Consider the following 17,434-nt stretch of genomic DNA (forward strand, 5'->3'; position numbering starts at 1 on the left):
GAGGTCAGGGGATAAGCGGGAGGAGGGGCCCCAAATCCTGAGGTCAGGGGGTGAGCGGGAGGAGGGGCCATGCGTTCTGAGGTCAGGGGATAAGCGGGAGGAGGGGCCCCAAATCCTGAGGTCAGGGGGTGAGCGGGAAGATGTTTGGATTGGCTCAGGGTTGCTCCTCCCTCTCCTAGTATTGGTGTGGCAGTGTAGGGGTGTCCAGGAAGCCAATAGGAGGACAGGACGGGGGATTTATACTATGACATCATTGGATGGAATCTCGGTGCAGACAGACGGACGGGATAACGGCGCTCATCCATACAATCCGTATCTGTCTATATATAGCGCGTCTCATCCCTGGAATCCTCAGACAGATATTTATAGGCCGGCCGCTCATTCTGAGACCGGAATATTCTCCCGGTATTTGGAGAGCCGAGTACAAGCTCCTGGGGCGAGGGGACGAGTTCCATGAATGAGCTGGAGACACATTGTACAATCACATCTGTCAGATCTGCCTCTCATAGGGGGTGTGATCAGAGTGTGTGTGTGGGGGGGGGGGGGGATAACTGTGAGGTGTGATCGGAGGGTGGGGGGAGCCACTCTGGGGGTGAGATCAGAGTGTGGGGGGGGGGTCACTCTGGGGGTGGGATCAGAGTGTGGGAGGGGTCACTCTGGGGGTGTGATCAGAGTGTGGGGGGGGTCACTCTGGGGGTGGGATCAGAGTGTGGGAGGGGTCACTCTGGGGGTGAGATCAGAGTGTGGGAGGGGTCACTCTGGGGGGTGTGATCAGAGTGTGGGGGGGGGGTCACTCTGGGGGGTGTGATCAGAGTGTGGGGGGGTCACTCTGGGGGTGAGATCAGAGTGTGGGAGGGGTCATTCTGGGAGGTGTGATCAGAGTGTGGGGGGGGGGGTCACTCTGGGGGGTGTGATCAGAGTGTGGGGGGGTCACTCTGGGGGTGTGATCAGAGTGTGGGGACGGGTCACTCTTGGTGTGTGATCAGAGTGTGGGGACGGGTCACTCTTGGTGTGTGATCAGAGTGTTGGGGGGGTTAGTCTGGAAGTGAGATCAAAGTGTGGGGGGGGGGGTCACTCTGTGGGTGTGATCAGAGTGTGTGGGGGGGTCACTCTGGGGGTGTGGGTTGTTGATTGGGGGATACATTGTATCAGTATTGATGATTGGGGGATACTCAGTGGCAGCCGGTTCGTTGGAGGCGCAGGTGCGCCGCTCCCCCTATCCATGCGTCCGGCCCTCTAATCTGCATGCAGAGGCGCCGGACGCATGGAGTTTAATGGGGCTTTTTTTTTTTGCATCACCTGATTAGAGCCAGAGGCTCTAATAGGGCGATGCAAAGGGTGGACCCGGGGCGCAGAGCAGTGCGTCCCGAGCCCACACATTGTGTGACAATAGCTAATGAAAATTCGCTATTGTCACACGGATCTTCCTCCTGGCCAATCAGGGAGCGCGTCCGATACGCGCTTCCTGATTGGCCGCAAGGCAAACCCCATGCCATTAGCCGAGGAGGAGGTGGGAGCGGGAGGACTCATGGAGATGCGCCGCCGGGGGACTGAAGAGAAGCCACCGCCGGGACTGCTCCAGGGCTCCAGGTAAGTGTACTGGTCTGGGGGGGGGGGGGGTGGCACACTACATTGAAGGGGGCACGCACGCTGGTCACTGCATTGAAAGGGGCATGTACGCTGGTCACTGCATTGAAAGGGGAATGTACGCTGGTCACTACATTGAAAGGGGGCATGTACACTGGTCACTGCATTGAAAGGGGCATGTACGCTGGTCACTGCATTTAAAGGGGCACGTACGCTGGTCACTGTTTTGAAGGGGGCACGCTGGTCACTGTGCATTGGAAGGCTGGTCACTGTGCATTGAAAGGGGGCACGCTGGTCTCTCTGAATTGAAAGGGGGTACACTGGTCTCTGCATTGAAGGGGGCACGCTGGTCACTGTGCAATGAAAGGGGGCACGCTGGTCTCTCTGCATTGAAAGGGGGCACGCTGGTCATTCTGCATTGAAAGGGGGCATGCTGGTCTCTCTGCATTGAAAGGTTGCACGCTGGTCACTCTGCATTGAAGGGGGCACGCTGGTCATTCTGCATTGAAGGGGGCATGCTGGTCACTCTGCATTGAAGGGGGCACGCTGGTCACTCTGCATTGAAGGGGGGCACACTATACCTTAATTACTGAAGGCCACTTTCACACTTTTGCGACCTCAAAGTCACGCAATTTTTTACAGCGTTTTTTGCCGCATAGCAATGCCTATTACATTTTTCTGTTTGCGCCCCTCCCCCCCCCAAAAAAAAATTTTGAGCACCAGCCGCCACTGGATACATTGTATCAGTATTGATGATTGGGGGATACATTGTATCAGTATTGATGATTGGGGGATACATTGCATCAGTATTGATGATTGGGGGATACATTGTATCAGTATTGATGATTGGGGGATACATTGCATCAGTATTGATGATTGGGGGATACATTGTATCAGTATTGATGATTGGGGGATACATTGTATCAGTATTGATGATTGGGGGATACATTGTGTCAGTATTGATGATTGGGGGATACATTGTGTCAGTATTGATGATTGGGGGATACATTGTATCAGTATTGATGATTGGGGGATACATTGTGTCAGTATTGATGATTGGGGGATACATTGTTGCAATCATGGAATGTTTATATAAATATTTATCTTTTGCCGATTCTATGTAATGTTACAGATCTTCTCTAACCAATAACAACCTTGTAATATGGAGAGTGATGACCCACAGCGACCAATCAGAATGCAGGATTCCTCTGGTGGTTGCTGTGGGTTACCCCACCACAGAATACGACCCCATAGGTCAGGACACATCCCCTGTACAGCAGCTCTGGGAATCTGATTGGTCTGAGCGGGGGATTTGTGCACCCAGCAGGGACAGGCACAAGACACGGAGGCACCGCAGACCAGAATAACCGCCGGCATAAAATACCAGCCGGCCTCTTCCATCGCTCTATTTATACTACAGAGAAGAGGACCTGTCTGCGACTACACAATATATAGAAGAGGACCTGTCAGCGACGTTCTGCGACTACACAATATATAGAAGAGGACCTGTCTGCGACGTTCTGCGACTACACAATATATAGAAGAGGACCTGTCTGCGACGTTCTGCGACTACACAATATATAGAAGAGGACCTGTCTGCGACGTTCTGCGACTACACAATATATAGAAGAGGACCTGTCAGCGACGTTCTGCGACTACACAATGTATAGAAGAGGACCTGTCTGCGACGTTCTGCGACTACACAATATATAGAAGAGGACCTGTCAGCGACGTTCTGCGACTACACAATGTATAGAAGAGGACCGGTCAGCGATGTTGAAAGGGAATGTGAAGCTGCAGGATGGGGAAAGGAAGGTGAAGCTGCTGGATGGGGAGGGGAAGGCGAAGCTGCTGGATGGGGAAGGGAAGGCGAAGCTGCAGGATGGGGAGGGGAAGGCGAAGCTGCTGGATGGGGAAAGGAAGGTGAAGCTGCTGGATGGGGAAGGGAAGGCGAAGCTGCAGGATGGGGAAGGGAAGGCGAAGCTGCTGGATGGGGAAGGGAAGGCGAAGCTGCAGGATGGGGAAGGGAAGGTGAAGCTGCTGGATGGGGAGGGGAAGGCGAAGCTGCTGGATGGGGAAGGGAAGGTGAAGCTGCTGGATGGGGAAGGCGAAGCTGCTGGATGGGGAAGGCGAAGCTGCTGGATGGGGAAGGGAAGGCGAAGCTGCAGGATGGGGAGGGGAAGGCGAAGCTGCTGGATGGGGAAAGGAAGGTGAAGCTGCTGGATGGGGAAAGGAAGGTGAATCTGCTGGATGGGGAAGGGAAGGCGAAGCTGCTGGATGGGGAAGGGAAGGCGAAGCTGCTGGATGGGGAAGGGAAGGCGAAGCTGCAGGATGGGGAAGGGAAGGCGAAGCTGCAGGATGGGGAAGGGAAGGCGAAGCTGCAGGATGGGGAGGGGAAGGTGAAGCTGCAGGATGGGGAGGGGAAGGTGAAGCTGCAGGATGGGGAGGGGAAGGTGAAGCTGCTGGATGGGGAAGGGAAGGTGAAGCTGCTGGATGGGGAAGGGAAGGTGAAGCTGCTGGATGGGGAAGGGAAGGTGAAGCTGCTGGATGGGGAAGGGAAGGCGAAGCTGCTGGATGGGGAGGGGAAGGTGAAGCTGCTGGATGGGGAGGGGAAGGTGAAGCTGCTGGATGGGGAAGGGAAGGCGAAGCTGCTGGATGGGGAGGGGAAGGTGAATCTGCTGGATGGGGAAGGGAAGGTGAAGCTGCAGGATGAGGTCTTCTGGAGTTGTAGATAGTAGAGGAGGGGTGAAGTGAGTGCAGCACACAGGGAGATCCCCGCTCACTGCCAGTGGTGAGACTCTGAGTACAGCCAATGGGAAGTTCTATAGCAGAGAGTCCTCTATATACCCCCGCACTGTATACAACCTATATACAATGTATATTCCATGTAGAGGGAGTGATCTGTATACAATGTATATTCCATGTACAGGGAGTGATCTGTATACAATGTATATTCTATGTACAGGGAGTAATCGGTATACAATGTATATTCCATGTACAGGGAGTAATCGGTATACAATGTATATTCCATGTACAGGGAGTAATCTGTATACAATGTATATTCCATTTACAGGGAGTAATCTGTATACAATGTATATTCTATGTACAGGGAGTAATCTGTATACAATGTATATTCCATTTACAGGGAGTAATCTGTATACAATGTATATTCTATGTACAGGGAGTGATCTGTATACAATGTATATTCTATGTACAGGGAGTAATCTGTATACAATGTATATTCCATGTACAGGGAGTGATCTGTATACAATGTATATTCTATGTAGAGGGAGTGATCTGTATACAATGTATATTCTATGTACAGGGAGTAATCTGTATACAATGTATATTCTATGTACAGGGAGTGATCTGTATACAATGTATATTCTATGTACAGGGAGAGATCTGTATACAATGTATATTCTATGTACAGGGAGTAATCTGTATACAATGTATATTCTATGTAGAGGGAGTGATCTGTATACAATGTATATTCTATGTACAGGGAGTAATCGGCATACAATGTATATTCCATGTAGAGGGAGTGATCTGTATACAATGTATATTCCATGTAGAGGGAGTAATCGGTATACAATGTATATTCCATGTACAGGGAGTGATCTGTATACAATGTATATTCCATGTACAGGGAGTGATCTGTATACAATGTATATTCCATGTACAGGGAGTGATCTGTATACAATGTATATTCTATGTACAGGGAGTAATCGGTATACAATGTATATTCCATGTACAGGGAGTAATCTGTATACAATGTATATTCCATGTACAGGGAGTAATCTGTATACAATGTATATTCCATGTACAGGGAGTGATCTGTATACAATGTATATTCCATGTAGAGGGAGTAATCTGTATACAATGTATATTCTATGTACAGGGAGTAATCGGCATACAATGTATATTCCATGTACAGGGAGTAATCTGTATACAATGTATATTCTATGTACAGGGAGTAATCGGCATACAATGTATATTCCATGTACAGGGAGTGATCTGTATACAATGTATATTCCATGTACAGGGAGTAATCGGTATACAATGTATATTCCATGTACAGGGAGTGATCGGTATACAATGTATATTCCATGTACAGGGAGTAATCGGTATACAATGTATATTCCATGTACAGGGAGTGATCTGTATACAATGTATATTCCATGTACAGGGAGTAATCGGTATACAATGTATATTCCATGTACAGGGAGTGATCGGTATACAATGTATATTCCATGTACAGGGAGTAATCTGTATACAATGTATATTCCATGTAGAGGGAGTGATCTGTATACAATGTATATTCCATGTACAGGGAGTAATCGGTATACAATGTATATTCTATGTACAGGGAGTGATCTGTATACAATGTATATTCCATGTACAGGGAGTAATCTGTATACAATGTATATTCTATGTACAGGGAGTAATCTGTATACAATGTATATTCCATGTACAGGGAGTAATCTGTATACAATGTATATTCCATGTAGCAGTCTGGGGGAAGGGGGGAGTTAGAAGAAGGCACTTACCGGTAATAGGATGAGCAGAGTCAGCAGTGTCCCCGCCGTCCTCCCCACCTTCCAGCCTCCCATCCTTAGGATCCTGCACAGTCCAGTGTCCGAGGAATCCCCCCTGACATCCAGCAACTCCCAGAGCCAGAGACTGAGTGTGTCACTTCCTCCACACTGCCTGCAATCCCTGCACTCCACTCTGCTGGAATGTCACAGGAGGAGGAGACTCTGCTAACTAGTCCTCCTATCCTATCACAGGAGGGGAAATCTCAGCTAACTAGTCCTCCAATCTTATCACAGGAGGGGGAAACTCTGCTAACTAGTCCTCCTATCCTATCACAGGAGGGGGGAGACTCAGCTAACTAGTCCTCCTATCCTATCACAGGAGGGGGGAGACTCAGCTAACTAGTCTTCAAATCCTATCACAGGAGGGGGAAACTCTGCTAACTAGTCCTCCTATCCGACCACAGGAGGGGGGAACTCTGCTAACTAGTCCTCCTATCCTATCACAGGAGGGGGGAAACTCTGCTAACTAGTCCTCCTATCCTATCACAGGAAGGGGAACTCTGCTAACTAGTCCTCCTATCCTATCACAGGAGGGGGGAAACTCAGCTAACTAGTCCTCCTATCCTATCACAGGAGGGGGAGACTCGGCTAACTAGTCCTCAAATCCTATCACAGGAGAGGGGAAACTCTGCTAACTAGTCCTCCAATCCTATCACATGAGGGGGAACTCTGATAACTAGTCCTCCTATCCTATCACAGGAGGAGGAGACTCTGCTAACTAGTCCTCCTATCCTATCACAGGAGGGGAAATCTCAGCTAACTAGTCCTCCAATCTTATCACAGGAGGGGGAAACTCTGCTAACTAGTCCTCCTATCCTATCACAGGAGGGGGGAGACTCAGCTAACTAGTCCTCCTATCCTATCACAGGAGGGGGGAGACTCAGCTAACTAGTCTTCAAATCCTATCACAGGAGGGGGAAACTCTGCTAACTAGTCCTCCTATCCGACCACAGGAGGGGGGAACTCTGCTAACTAGTCCTCCTATCCTATCACAGGAGGGGGAAACTCTGCTAACTAGTCCTCCTATCCTATCACAGGAAGGGGAACTCTGCTAACTAGTCCTCCTATCCTATCACAGGAGGGGGGAAACTCAGCTAACTAGTCCTCCTATCCTATCACAGGAGGGGGAGACTCGGCTAACTAGTCCTCAAATCCTATCACAGGAGAGGGGAAACTCTGCTAACTAGTCCTCCAATCCTATCACATGAGGGGGAACTCTGATAACTAGTCCTCCTATCCTATCACAGGAGGAGGAGACTCTGCTAACTAGTCCTCCTATCCTATCACAGGAGGGGAAATCTCAGCTAACTAGTCCTCCAATCTTATCACAGGAGGGGGAAACTCTGCTAACTAGTCCTCCTATCCTATCACAGGAGGGGGGAGACTCAGCTAACTAGTCCTCCTATCCTATCACAGGAGGGGGGAGACTCAGCTAACTAGTCTTCAAATCCTATCACAGGAGGGGGAAACTCTGCTAACTAGTCCTCCTATCCGACCACAGGAGGGGGGAACTCTGCTAACTAGTCCTCCTATCCTATCACAGGAGGGGGGAAACTCTGCTAACTAGTCCTCCTATCCTATCACAGGAAGGGGAACTCTGCTAACTAATCCTCCTATCCTATCACAGGAGGGGGGAAACTCAGCTAACTAGTCCTCCTATCCTATCACAGGAGGGGGAGACTCGGCTAACTAGTCCTCAAATCCTATCACAGGAGAGGGGAAACTCTGCTAACTAGTCCTCCAATCCTATCACATGAGGGGGAACTCTGATAACTAGTCCTCCTATCCTATCACAGGAGGAGGAGACTCTGCTAACTAGTCTTCCTATCCTATCACAGGAGGGGGAAACTCTGCTAACTAGTCCTCCTATCCTATCACAGGAGGGGGGAGACTCAGCTAACTAGTCCTCCTATCCTATCACAGGAGGGGGGAGACTCAGCTAACTAGTCTTCAAATCCTATCACAGGAGGGGGAAACTCTGCTAACTAGTCCTCCTATCCTATCACAGGAGGGGGGAGACTCAGCTAACTAGTCCTCCTATCCTATCACAGGAGGGGGGGAGACTCAGCTAACTAGTCTTCAAATCCTATCACAGGAGGGGGAAACTCTGCTAACTAGTCCTCCTATCCTATCACAGGAGGGGGGAACTCTGCTAACTAGTCCTCCTATCCTATCACAGGAAGGGGAACTCTGCTAACTAGTCCTCCTATCCTATCACAGGAGGGGGGAAACTCTGCTAACTAGTCCTCCTATCCTATCACAGGAGGGGGAGACTCAGCTAACTAGTCCTCAAATCCTATCACAGGAGGGGGGAAACTCTGCTAACTAGTCCTCCAATCCTATCACATGAGGGGGAACTCTGATAACTAGTCCTCCTATCCCATCACAGGAGGGGGGAACTCTGCTAACTAGTCCTCCTATCCCATCACAGGAGGGGGGAAACTCTGCTAACTAGTCCTCCTATCCTATCACAGGAGGGAGAAACTCTGCTAACTAGTCCTCCTATCCTATCACAGGAGGAGGAAACTCTGCTAACTAGTCCTCCTATCCTATCACAGGAGGGAGAAACTCTGCTAACTAGTCTTCCTATCCTATCACAGGAGGAGGAAACTCTGCTAACTAGTCCTCCTATCCTATCACAGGAGCGAGAAACTCTGCTAACTAGTCATCCTATCCTATCACAGGAGGGGAGAAACTCTGCTAACTAGTCCTCCAATCCCATCACAGGAGGAGGAGACTCAGCTAACTAGTCCTCCAATCCCATCACAGGAGGGGGAGACTCAGCTAACTAGTCCTCCAATCCCATCACAGGAGGGGGGAACTCTGCTAAGTAGTCCTCCTATCTTATCACAGGAGGGAGGAAACTCTGCTAACTAGTCCTCCTATCCTATCACAGGAGCGAGAAACTCTGCTAACTAGTCCTCCTATCCTATCACAGGAGGGGGGAGACTCAGCTAACTAGTCCTCCTATCCTATCACAGGAGGGGGGAGACTCAGCTAACTAGTCCTCCTATCCTATCACAGGAGGGGGGAGACTCAGCTAACTAGTCTTCAAATCCAATCACAGGAGGGGGAAACTCTGCTAACTAGTCCTCCTATCCTATCACAGGAGGGGGAGACTCAGCTAACTAGTCCTCCGATCCCATCACAGGAGGGGGGAACTCTGCTAACTAGTCCTCCTATCCTATCACAGGAAGGGGAACTCTGCTAACTAGTCCTCCTATCCTATCACAGGAGGGGGGAAACTCTGCTAACTAGTCCTCCTATCCTATCACAGGAGGGGGAGACTCAGCTAACTAGTCCTCAAATCCTATCACAGGAGGGGGGAAACTCTGCTAACTAGTCCTCCAATCCTATCACATGAGGGGGAACTCTGATAACTAGTCCTCCCATCCTATCACAGGAGGGGGAAACTCTGCTAACTAGTCCTCCTATCCTATCACAGGAGGGGGAAACTCTGATAACTAGTCCTCCCATCCTATCACAGGAGGGGGAAACTCTGCTAACTAGTCCTATTATCCTATCACAGGAGGAGGAGACTCAGCTAACTAGTCCTCCAATCCTATCACATGAGGGGAAACTCTGATAACTAGTCCTCCCATCCTATCACAGGAGGGGGAAACTCTGCTAACTAGTCCTCCTATCCCATCACAGGAGGGGGGGAACTCTGCTAACTAGTCCTCCTATCCTATCACAGGAGGAGGAAACTCTGCTAACTAGTCCTCCTATCCTATCACAGGAGGGAGAAACTCTGCTAACTAGTCTTCCTATCCTATCACAGGAGGAGGAAACTCTGCTAACTAGTCCTCCTATCCTATCACAGGAGCGAGAAACTCTGCTAACTAGTCATCCTATCCTATCACAGGAGGGGAGAAACTCTGCTAACTAGTCCTCCAATCCCATCACAGGAGGAGGAGACTCTGCTAACTAGTCCTCCAATCCTATCACAGGAGGGGGAGACTCAGCTAACTAGTCCTCCAATCCCATCACAGGAGGGGGAGACTCAGCTAACTAGTCCTCCAATCCCATCACAGGAGGGGGGAACTCTGCTAAGTAGTCCTCCAATCCTATCACAGGAGGGGGAAACTCTGCTAACTAGTCCTCATATCCTATCACAGGAGGGGGAAACTCTGCTAACTAGTCCTCCTATCCTATCACAGGAGCGAGAAACTCAGCTAACTAGTCCTCCAATCCCATCACAGGAGGGGGGAACTCTGCTAAGTAGTCCTCCAATCCTATCACAGGAGGGGGAAACTCTGCTAACTAGTCCTCATATCCTATCACAGGAGGGGGAAACTCTGCTAACTAGTCCTCCTATCCTATCACAGGAGCGAGAAACTCTGCTAACTAGTCCTCCTATCCTATCACAGGAGGGGGGAAACTCTGCTAACTAGTCCTCCAATCCTATCACAGGAGGGGGAGACTCAGCTAACTAGTCCTCCAATCCTATCACAGGAGGGGGAGACTCAGCTAACTAGTCCTCCAATCCCATCACAGGAGGGGGGAACTCTGCTAACTAGTCCTCCTATCCTGTCACAGGAGGGGGAAACTCTGCTAACTAGTCCTCCTATCCTATCACAGGAGCGAGAAACTCTGCTAACTAGTCCTCCTATCCTATCACAGGAGGGGGGAAACTCTGCTAACTAGTCCTCCAATCCTATCACAGGAGGGGGAGACTCAGCTAACTAGTCCTCCAACCCCATCACAGGAGGAGGAGACTCTGCTAACTAGTCCTCCAATCCTATCACAGGAGGGGGAGACTCAGCTAACTAGTCCTCCAATCCCATCACAGGAGGGGGGAACTCTGCTAACTAGTCCTCCTATCCTATCACAGGAGGGGGAAACTCTGCTAACTAGTCCTCCAATCCTATCACAGGAGGGGGGAAACTCTGCTAACTAGTCCTCCTATCCTATCCCAGGAGGGGGAGATTCAGCCCAACTAGTCCTCCAATCCTATCACAGGAGGGGGAAACGCTGCTAACTAGTCCTCCTATCCCATCACAGGAGGGAGAAACTCTGCTAACTAGTCCTCCTATCCTATCACAGGAGGGGGAGACTCAGCTAACTAGTCCTCCAATCCCATCACAGGAGGGGGGAACTCTGCTAACTAGTCCTCCAATCCTATCACAGGAGGGGGGAAACTCTGCTAACTAGTCCTCCTATCCTATCACAGGAGGGGGAGATTCAGCCCAACTAGTCCTCCAATCCTATCACAGGAGGGGGAAACGCTGCTAACTAGTCCTCCTATCCTATCACAGGAGCGAGAAACTCTGCTAACTAGTCCTCCTATCCCATCACAGGAGGGGGGAAACTCTGCTAACTAGTCCTCAAATCCTATCACAGGAGGGGGAACTCTGCTAACTAGTCCTCCTATCCTATCACAGGAGGGGGGACTCAGCTAACTAGTCCTTCTATCCTATCACAGGAGGTGGGACTCAGCTAACTAGTCCTCTAATCCTATCACAGGAGGGGGAGACTCAGCTAACTAGTCCTCCAATCCCATCACAGGAGGGGGGAACTCTGCTAACTAGTCCTCCTATCCTATCACAGGAGGGGGAGACTCAGCTAACTAGTCCTCCAATCCCATCACAGGAGGGAGAAACTCTGCTAACTAGTCCTCCTATCCTATCACAGGAGGGGGGAACTCTGCTAACTAGTCCTCCAATCCTATCACAGGAGGGGGGAAACTCTGCTAACTAGTCCTCCTATCCTATCACAGGAGGGGGAGATTCAGCCCAACTAGTCCTCCAATCCTATCACAGGAGGGGGGAAACTCTGCTAACTAGTCCTCAAATCCTATCACAGGAGGGGGGACTCAGCTAACTAGTCCTCCTATCCTATCACAGGAGGGGGAAACTCTGCTAACTAGTCCTCCTATCCTGTCACAGGAGGGGGAAACTCTGCTAACTAGTCCTCCTATCCTATCACAGGAGCGAGAAACTCTGCTAACTAGTCCTCCTATCCTATCACAGGAGGGGGGAAACTCTGCTAACTAGTCCTCCAATCCTATCACAGGAGGGGGAGACTCAGCTAACTAGTCCTCCAACCCCATCACAGGAGGAGGAGACTCTGCTAACTAGTCCTCCAATCCTATCACAGGAGGGGGAGACTCAGCTAACTAGTCCTCCAATCCCATCACAGGAGGGGGGAACTCTGCTAACTAGTCCTCCTATCCTATCACAGGAGGGGGAAACTCTGCTAACTAGTCCTCCAATCCTATCACAGGAGGGGGGAAACTCTGCTAACTAGTCCTCCTATCCTATCCCAGGAGGGGGAGATTCAGCCCAACTAGTCCTCCAATCCTATCACAGGAGGGGGAAACGCTGCTAACTAGTCCTCCTATCCCATCACAGGAGGGAGAAACTCTGCTAACTAGTCCTCCTATCCTATCACAGGAGGGGGAGACTCAGCTAACTAGTCCTCCAATCCCATCACAGGAGGGGGGAACTCTGCTAACTAGTCCTCCAATCCTATCACAGGAGGGGGGAAACTCTGCTAACTAGTCCTCCTATCCTATCACAGGAGGGGGAGATTCAGCCCAACTAGTCCTCCAATCCTATCACAGGAGGGGGAAACGCTGCTAACTAGTCCTCCTATCCTATCACAGGAGCGAGAAACTCTGCTAACTAGTCCTCCTATCCCATCACAGGAGGGGGGAAACTCTGCTAACTAGTCCTCAAATCCTATCACAGGAGGGGGAACTCTGCTAACTAGTCCTCCTATCCTATCACAGGAGGGGGGACTCAGCTAACTAGTCCTTCTATCCTATCACAGGAGGTGGGACTCAGCTAACTAGTCCTCTAATCCTATCACAGGAGGGGGGAACTCTGCTAACTAGTCCTCCTATCCTATCACAGGAGGGGGAGACTCAGCTAACTAGTCCTCCAATCCCATCACAGGAGGGGGGAACTCTGCTAACTAGTCCTCCTATCCTATCACAGGAGGGGGAGACTCAGCTAACTAGTCCTCCAATCCCATCACAGGAGGGAGAAACTCTGCTAACTAGTCCTCCTATCCTATCACAGGAGGGGGGAACTCTGCTAACTAGTCCTCCAATCCTATCACAGGAGGGGGGAAACTCTGCTAACTAGTCCTCCTATCCTATCACAGGAGGGGGAGATTCAGCCCAACTAGTCCTCCAATCCTATCACAGGAGGGGGGAAACTCTGCTAACTAGTCCTCAAATCCTATCACAGGAGGGGGGACTCAGCTAACTAGTCCTCCTATCCTATCACAGGAGGGGGAAACTCTGCTAACTAGTCCTCCTATCCTATCACAGGAGCGAGAAACTCTGCTAACTAGTCCTCCTATCCTATCACAGGAGGGGGGAAACTCTGCTAACTAGTCCTCCAATCCTATCACAGGAGGAGGAGACTCTGCTAACTAGTCCTCCAATCCCATCACAGGAGGGGGGAAACTCTGCTAACTAGTCCTCCTATCCTATCACAGGAGGGGGAAACGCTGCTAACTAGTCCTCCTATCCTATCACAGGAGGGGGAAACTCTGCTAACTAGTCCTCTAATCCTATCACAGGAGGGAAAACTCTGCTAACTAGTCCTCCTATCCTATCACAGGAGGGGGAAACTCTGCTAACTAGTCCTCTAATCCTATCACAGGAGGGGGGAAACTCTGCTAACTAGTCCTCCAATCCCATCACAGGAGGAGGAGACTCTGCTAACTAGTCCTCCAATCCTATCACAGGAGAGGGGAAACTCTGCTAACTAGTCCTCCTATCCTATCACAGGAGGGGGGACTCAGCTAACTAGTCCTCCTATCCTATCAAAGTCTAACAACCAATCAGATTCTGACTGTGATGCCTGTGTGTCCCCTCCTGAGAGACGCCATGGAGACAGGAAGTGGGGGGATAGAGACAGGAAGTGGGGGGATGGAGACAGGAAGTGGCTACAAAGTGGCTGCAGGAGATCAGCAGCACTGAGATTTGTGGAAAGGAGGAGCAGATGAATTATCCTCCAATTCGGGGTTCCAGCTTCCTGTGTGGGCGGGGCTACTCAAATAGTTACATATTCTTCATAAACAATAAACTGACCTCTGCAGCTGTCTGTACTGTGGAGCGATATGTCCTCCTCCCTGCAGTGTCTCAGTGCTCTCTCCTCCCCCCTCTGCTCCTCCTCCCTGCAGTGCCTCAGTGCTCTCTCCCCTCCCCCCTACTACTCCTCCCAGCAGTGCCTCAGTGCTCTCTCCCCCCCCCCTCTGCTCCTCCTTCCAGCAGTGCCTCAGTGCTCTCTCCCCTCTTCCTGGTTCTCCTCACAGCAGTACCTCAGTGCTCTCTCCCCTCCCCCTGCTCCCTCTCCCAGCAGTGCCTCAGTGCTCTCTAACCTCCACCTGCTCCTCCTCCCAGCAGTGCCTCAGTGCTCACTCCCCTCCCCCTGCTCCTCCTTCCAGTGATGCCTTAGTGCTCTCTCCCCTCCCCCTGATCCTCCTCCCAGTAGTGCCTCAGTGCTCTCCTCCCTCTCCCTGCTCCCTCTCCCAGCAGTGCCTTAGTGCTCTCTCCCCTCCCCCTCCTCCCAGCAGTGCCTCAGTGCTCTCCCCCCTCTCCCTGCTCCCTCTCCCAGCAGTGCCTTAGTGCTCTCTCCCCTCCCCCTCCTCCCAGCAGTGCCTCAGTGCTCTCTCCTCTCTCCCTGCTCCTTCTCCCAGCAGTGCCTCAGTGCTCTCTCCCCTCCCCCTGCTCCCTCTCTAAGCAGTGCCTTAGTGCTCTCTCCCCTCCCCCTGCTCCTCCTCCCAGCAGTGCCTCAGTGCTCTCTCCCCTCCCCCTGCTCCTTCTCCCAGCAGTGCCTCAGTGCTCTCTCCCATCCCCCTGCTCCCTCTCCCAGCAGTGCCTCAGTGCTCTCTCCCCTCCCCCTGCTCCCTCTCCCAGCAGTGTCTCAGTGCTCTCTCCTCTCCCCCTGCTCCCTCTCCCAGCAGTGTCTCAGTGCTCTCTCCCCTCCCCCTGCTCCCTCTCCCAGCAGTGCCTCAGTGCTCTCTCCCCCTCCCCCTGCTCTCTCTCCCAGCAGTGCCTCAGTGCTCTCTACCCTCCCCTGCTCCCTCTCCCAGCAGTGTCTCAGTGCTCTCTCCCCTCCCCCTGCTCCCTCTCCCAGCAGTGCCTCAGTGCTCTCTCCCCCTCCCCCTGCTCTCTCTCCCAGCAGTGCCTCAGTGCTCTCTCCCCTCCCCTGCTCCCTCTCCCAGCAGTACCTCAGTGCTCTCTCCCCTCCCCTGCTCCCTCTCCCAGCAGTGCCTCAATGCTCTCTCCCCTCTCCCTCTCCCAGCAGTGACTCAGCAGCTCAGCTCACCCTGCTCCCTCTCCCAGCAATGACTCTGCAGCTCAGCTCACCCTGCTCCCTCTCCCAGCAGTGACTCAGCAGCTCCCTCCCCTACTCCCTCCCCCAGCAGTGACTCAGCAGCTCCCTCCCCTACTCCCTCTCCCAGCAGAGACTCAGCAGCTCAGCTCACCCTGCTCCCTCTCCCAGCAATAACTCTGCAGCTCAGCTCACCCTGCTCCCTCTCCCAGCAGTGACTCCCCCTGCTCCCTCTCCCAGCAGTGACTCAGCAGCTCAGCTCACCCTGCTCCCTCTCCCAGCAGTGACTCAGCAGCTCAGCTCACCCTGCTCCCTCTCCCAGCAGTGACTCAGCAGCTCAGCTCACCCTGCTCCCTCTCCCAGCAGTGACTCAGCAGCTCCCTCCCCTGCTTGCTCTCCCAGCAGTGACTCAGCAGCTCAGCTCACCCTGCTCCCTCTCCCAGCAGTGACTCAGCAGCTCCTTCCCCTGCTTCCTCTCCCAGCAGTGACTCAGCAGCTCAGCTCACCCTGCTCCCTCTCCCAGCAGTGACTCAGCAGCTCAGCGCACCCTGCTCCCTCTCCCAGCAGTGACTCAGCAGCTCAGCTCCCTCCCCTGCTCCCTCTTCCAGCAGTGACTCAGCAGCTCAGCTCACCCTGTTCCCTCTCCCAGCAGTGACTCAGCAGCTCAGCTCACCCTGCTCCCTCTCCCAGCAGTGACTCAGCAGCTCAGCTCACCCTGCTCCCTCTCCTAGCAGTGACTCAGCAGCTCAGCTCACCCTGCTCCCTCTCCCAGCAGTGACTCAGCAGCTCATCTCACCCTGCTCCCTCTCCCAGCAGTGACTCAGCATATAAGCTCACCCTGCTCCCTCTCCTAGCAGTGACTCAGCAGCTCAGCTCACCCTGCTCCTTCTCCCAGCATTGACTCAGCAGCTCAGCTCCCTCCCGTGCTCCCTCTCCCAGCAGTGACTCAGCAGCTCAGCTCACCCTGCTCCCTCTCCTAGCAGTGACTCAGCAGCTCAGCTCACCCTGCTCCCTCTCCCAGCAGTGACTCAGAAGCTCATCTCACCCCGCTCCCTCTCCCAGCAGTGACTCAGCATATGAGCTCACCCTGCTCCCTCTCCCAGCAGTGACTCAGCAGCTCAGCTCCCTCCCCTGCTTCCTCTTCCAGCAGTGACTCAGCAGCTCAGCTCCCTCCCCTGCTCCCTCTCCCAGCAGTGACTCAGCAGCTCAGCTCACCCTGCTCCCTCTCCCAGCAGTGACTCAGCAGCTCAGCTCACCGTTCCTTCTCCCAGCAGTGACTCAGAAGCTCAGCTCAGAGATGTTCACACCCACATGATGTGATTTGTGAGCCGTTTGGTGGTGTCGGCAATCGATGACACCTGCACCTGAATCTCATGGACGGTGTGTGATTGTGGGAGGCACACAGGATTGTGGGAGGGGGGCAAGTTTAGTGGGGCGGCTGCCTATGGGGGGGCGAGGTTAGTGGGGTGGCTGCCTATGGGGGGGCGACGAGTGTAGTGGGGCGGCTGCCTATGGGGGGGGACGAGTGTAGTGGGGCGGCTGCCAATGGGGGGGGGGCAGTTTAGTGTGATGGCTGCCTATGGGGGGGCAGTTTAGTGTGATGGCTGCCTATGGGGGGGCAGTTTAGTGTGATGGCTGCCTATGGGGGGGCAGTTTAGTGTGATGGCTGCCAATGGGGGGGGGGGGCAGTTTAGTGTGATGGCTGCCTATGGGGGGGGGGGGGCAGTTTAGTGTGATGGCTGCCTATGGGGGGGGGCAGTTTAGTGTGATGGCTGCCTATGGGGGGCAGTTTAGTGTGATGGCTGCCTATGGGGGGGGGCAGTTTAGTGTGATGGCTGCCTATGGGGGGGCAGTTTAGTGTGATGGCTGCCTATGGGGGGGGCAGTTTAGTGTGATGGCTGCCTATGGGGGGCAGTTTAGTGTTATGGCTGCCTATGGGGGGCAGTTTAGTGTGAT

General features: G+C 52.6%; 1 protein-coding gene across 1 annotated transcript in view; it reads right to left on the reverse strand.

The window, feature by feature from the left end:
- The window catches only part of HSPG2 (heparan sulfate proteoglycan 2), a 242,884-nt gene extending 236,594 nt beyond the window's left edge, over window positions 1-6,290 (reverse strand). The window contains exon 1 of the mRNA XM_082274816.1: window positions 6,138-6,290. Coding sequence (XP_082130942.1) covers window positions 6,138-6,200 — 63 coding nt within the window. The 5' untranslated portion in view covers window positions 6,201-6,290. The remainder of the gene's footprint in view (window positions 1-6,137) is intronic.
- Between the last annotated feature and the right edge of the window lie 11,144 nt (window positions 6,291-17,434).

The sequence above is a fragment of the Pelophylax lessonae genome (genome assembly GCF_965119305.1).
Source record: "Pelophylax lessonae genome assembly, chromosome: 12".
NCBI lineage: Eukaryota > Metazoa > Chordata > Amphibia > Anura > Ranidae > Pelophylax > Pelophylax lessonae.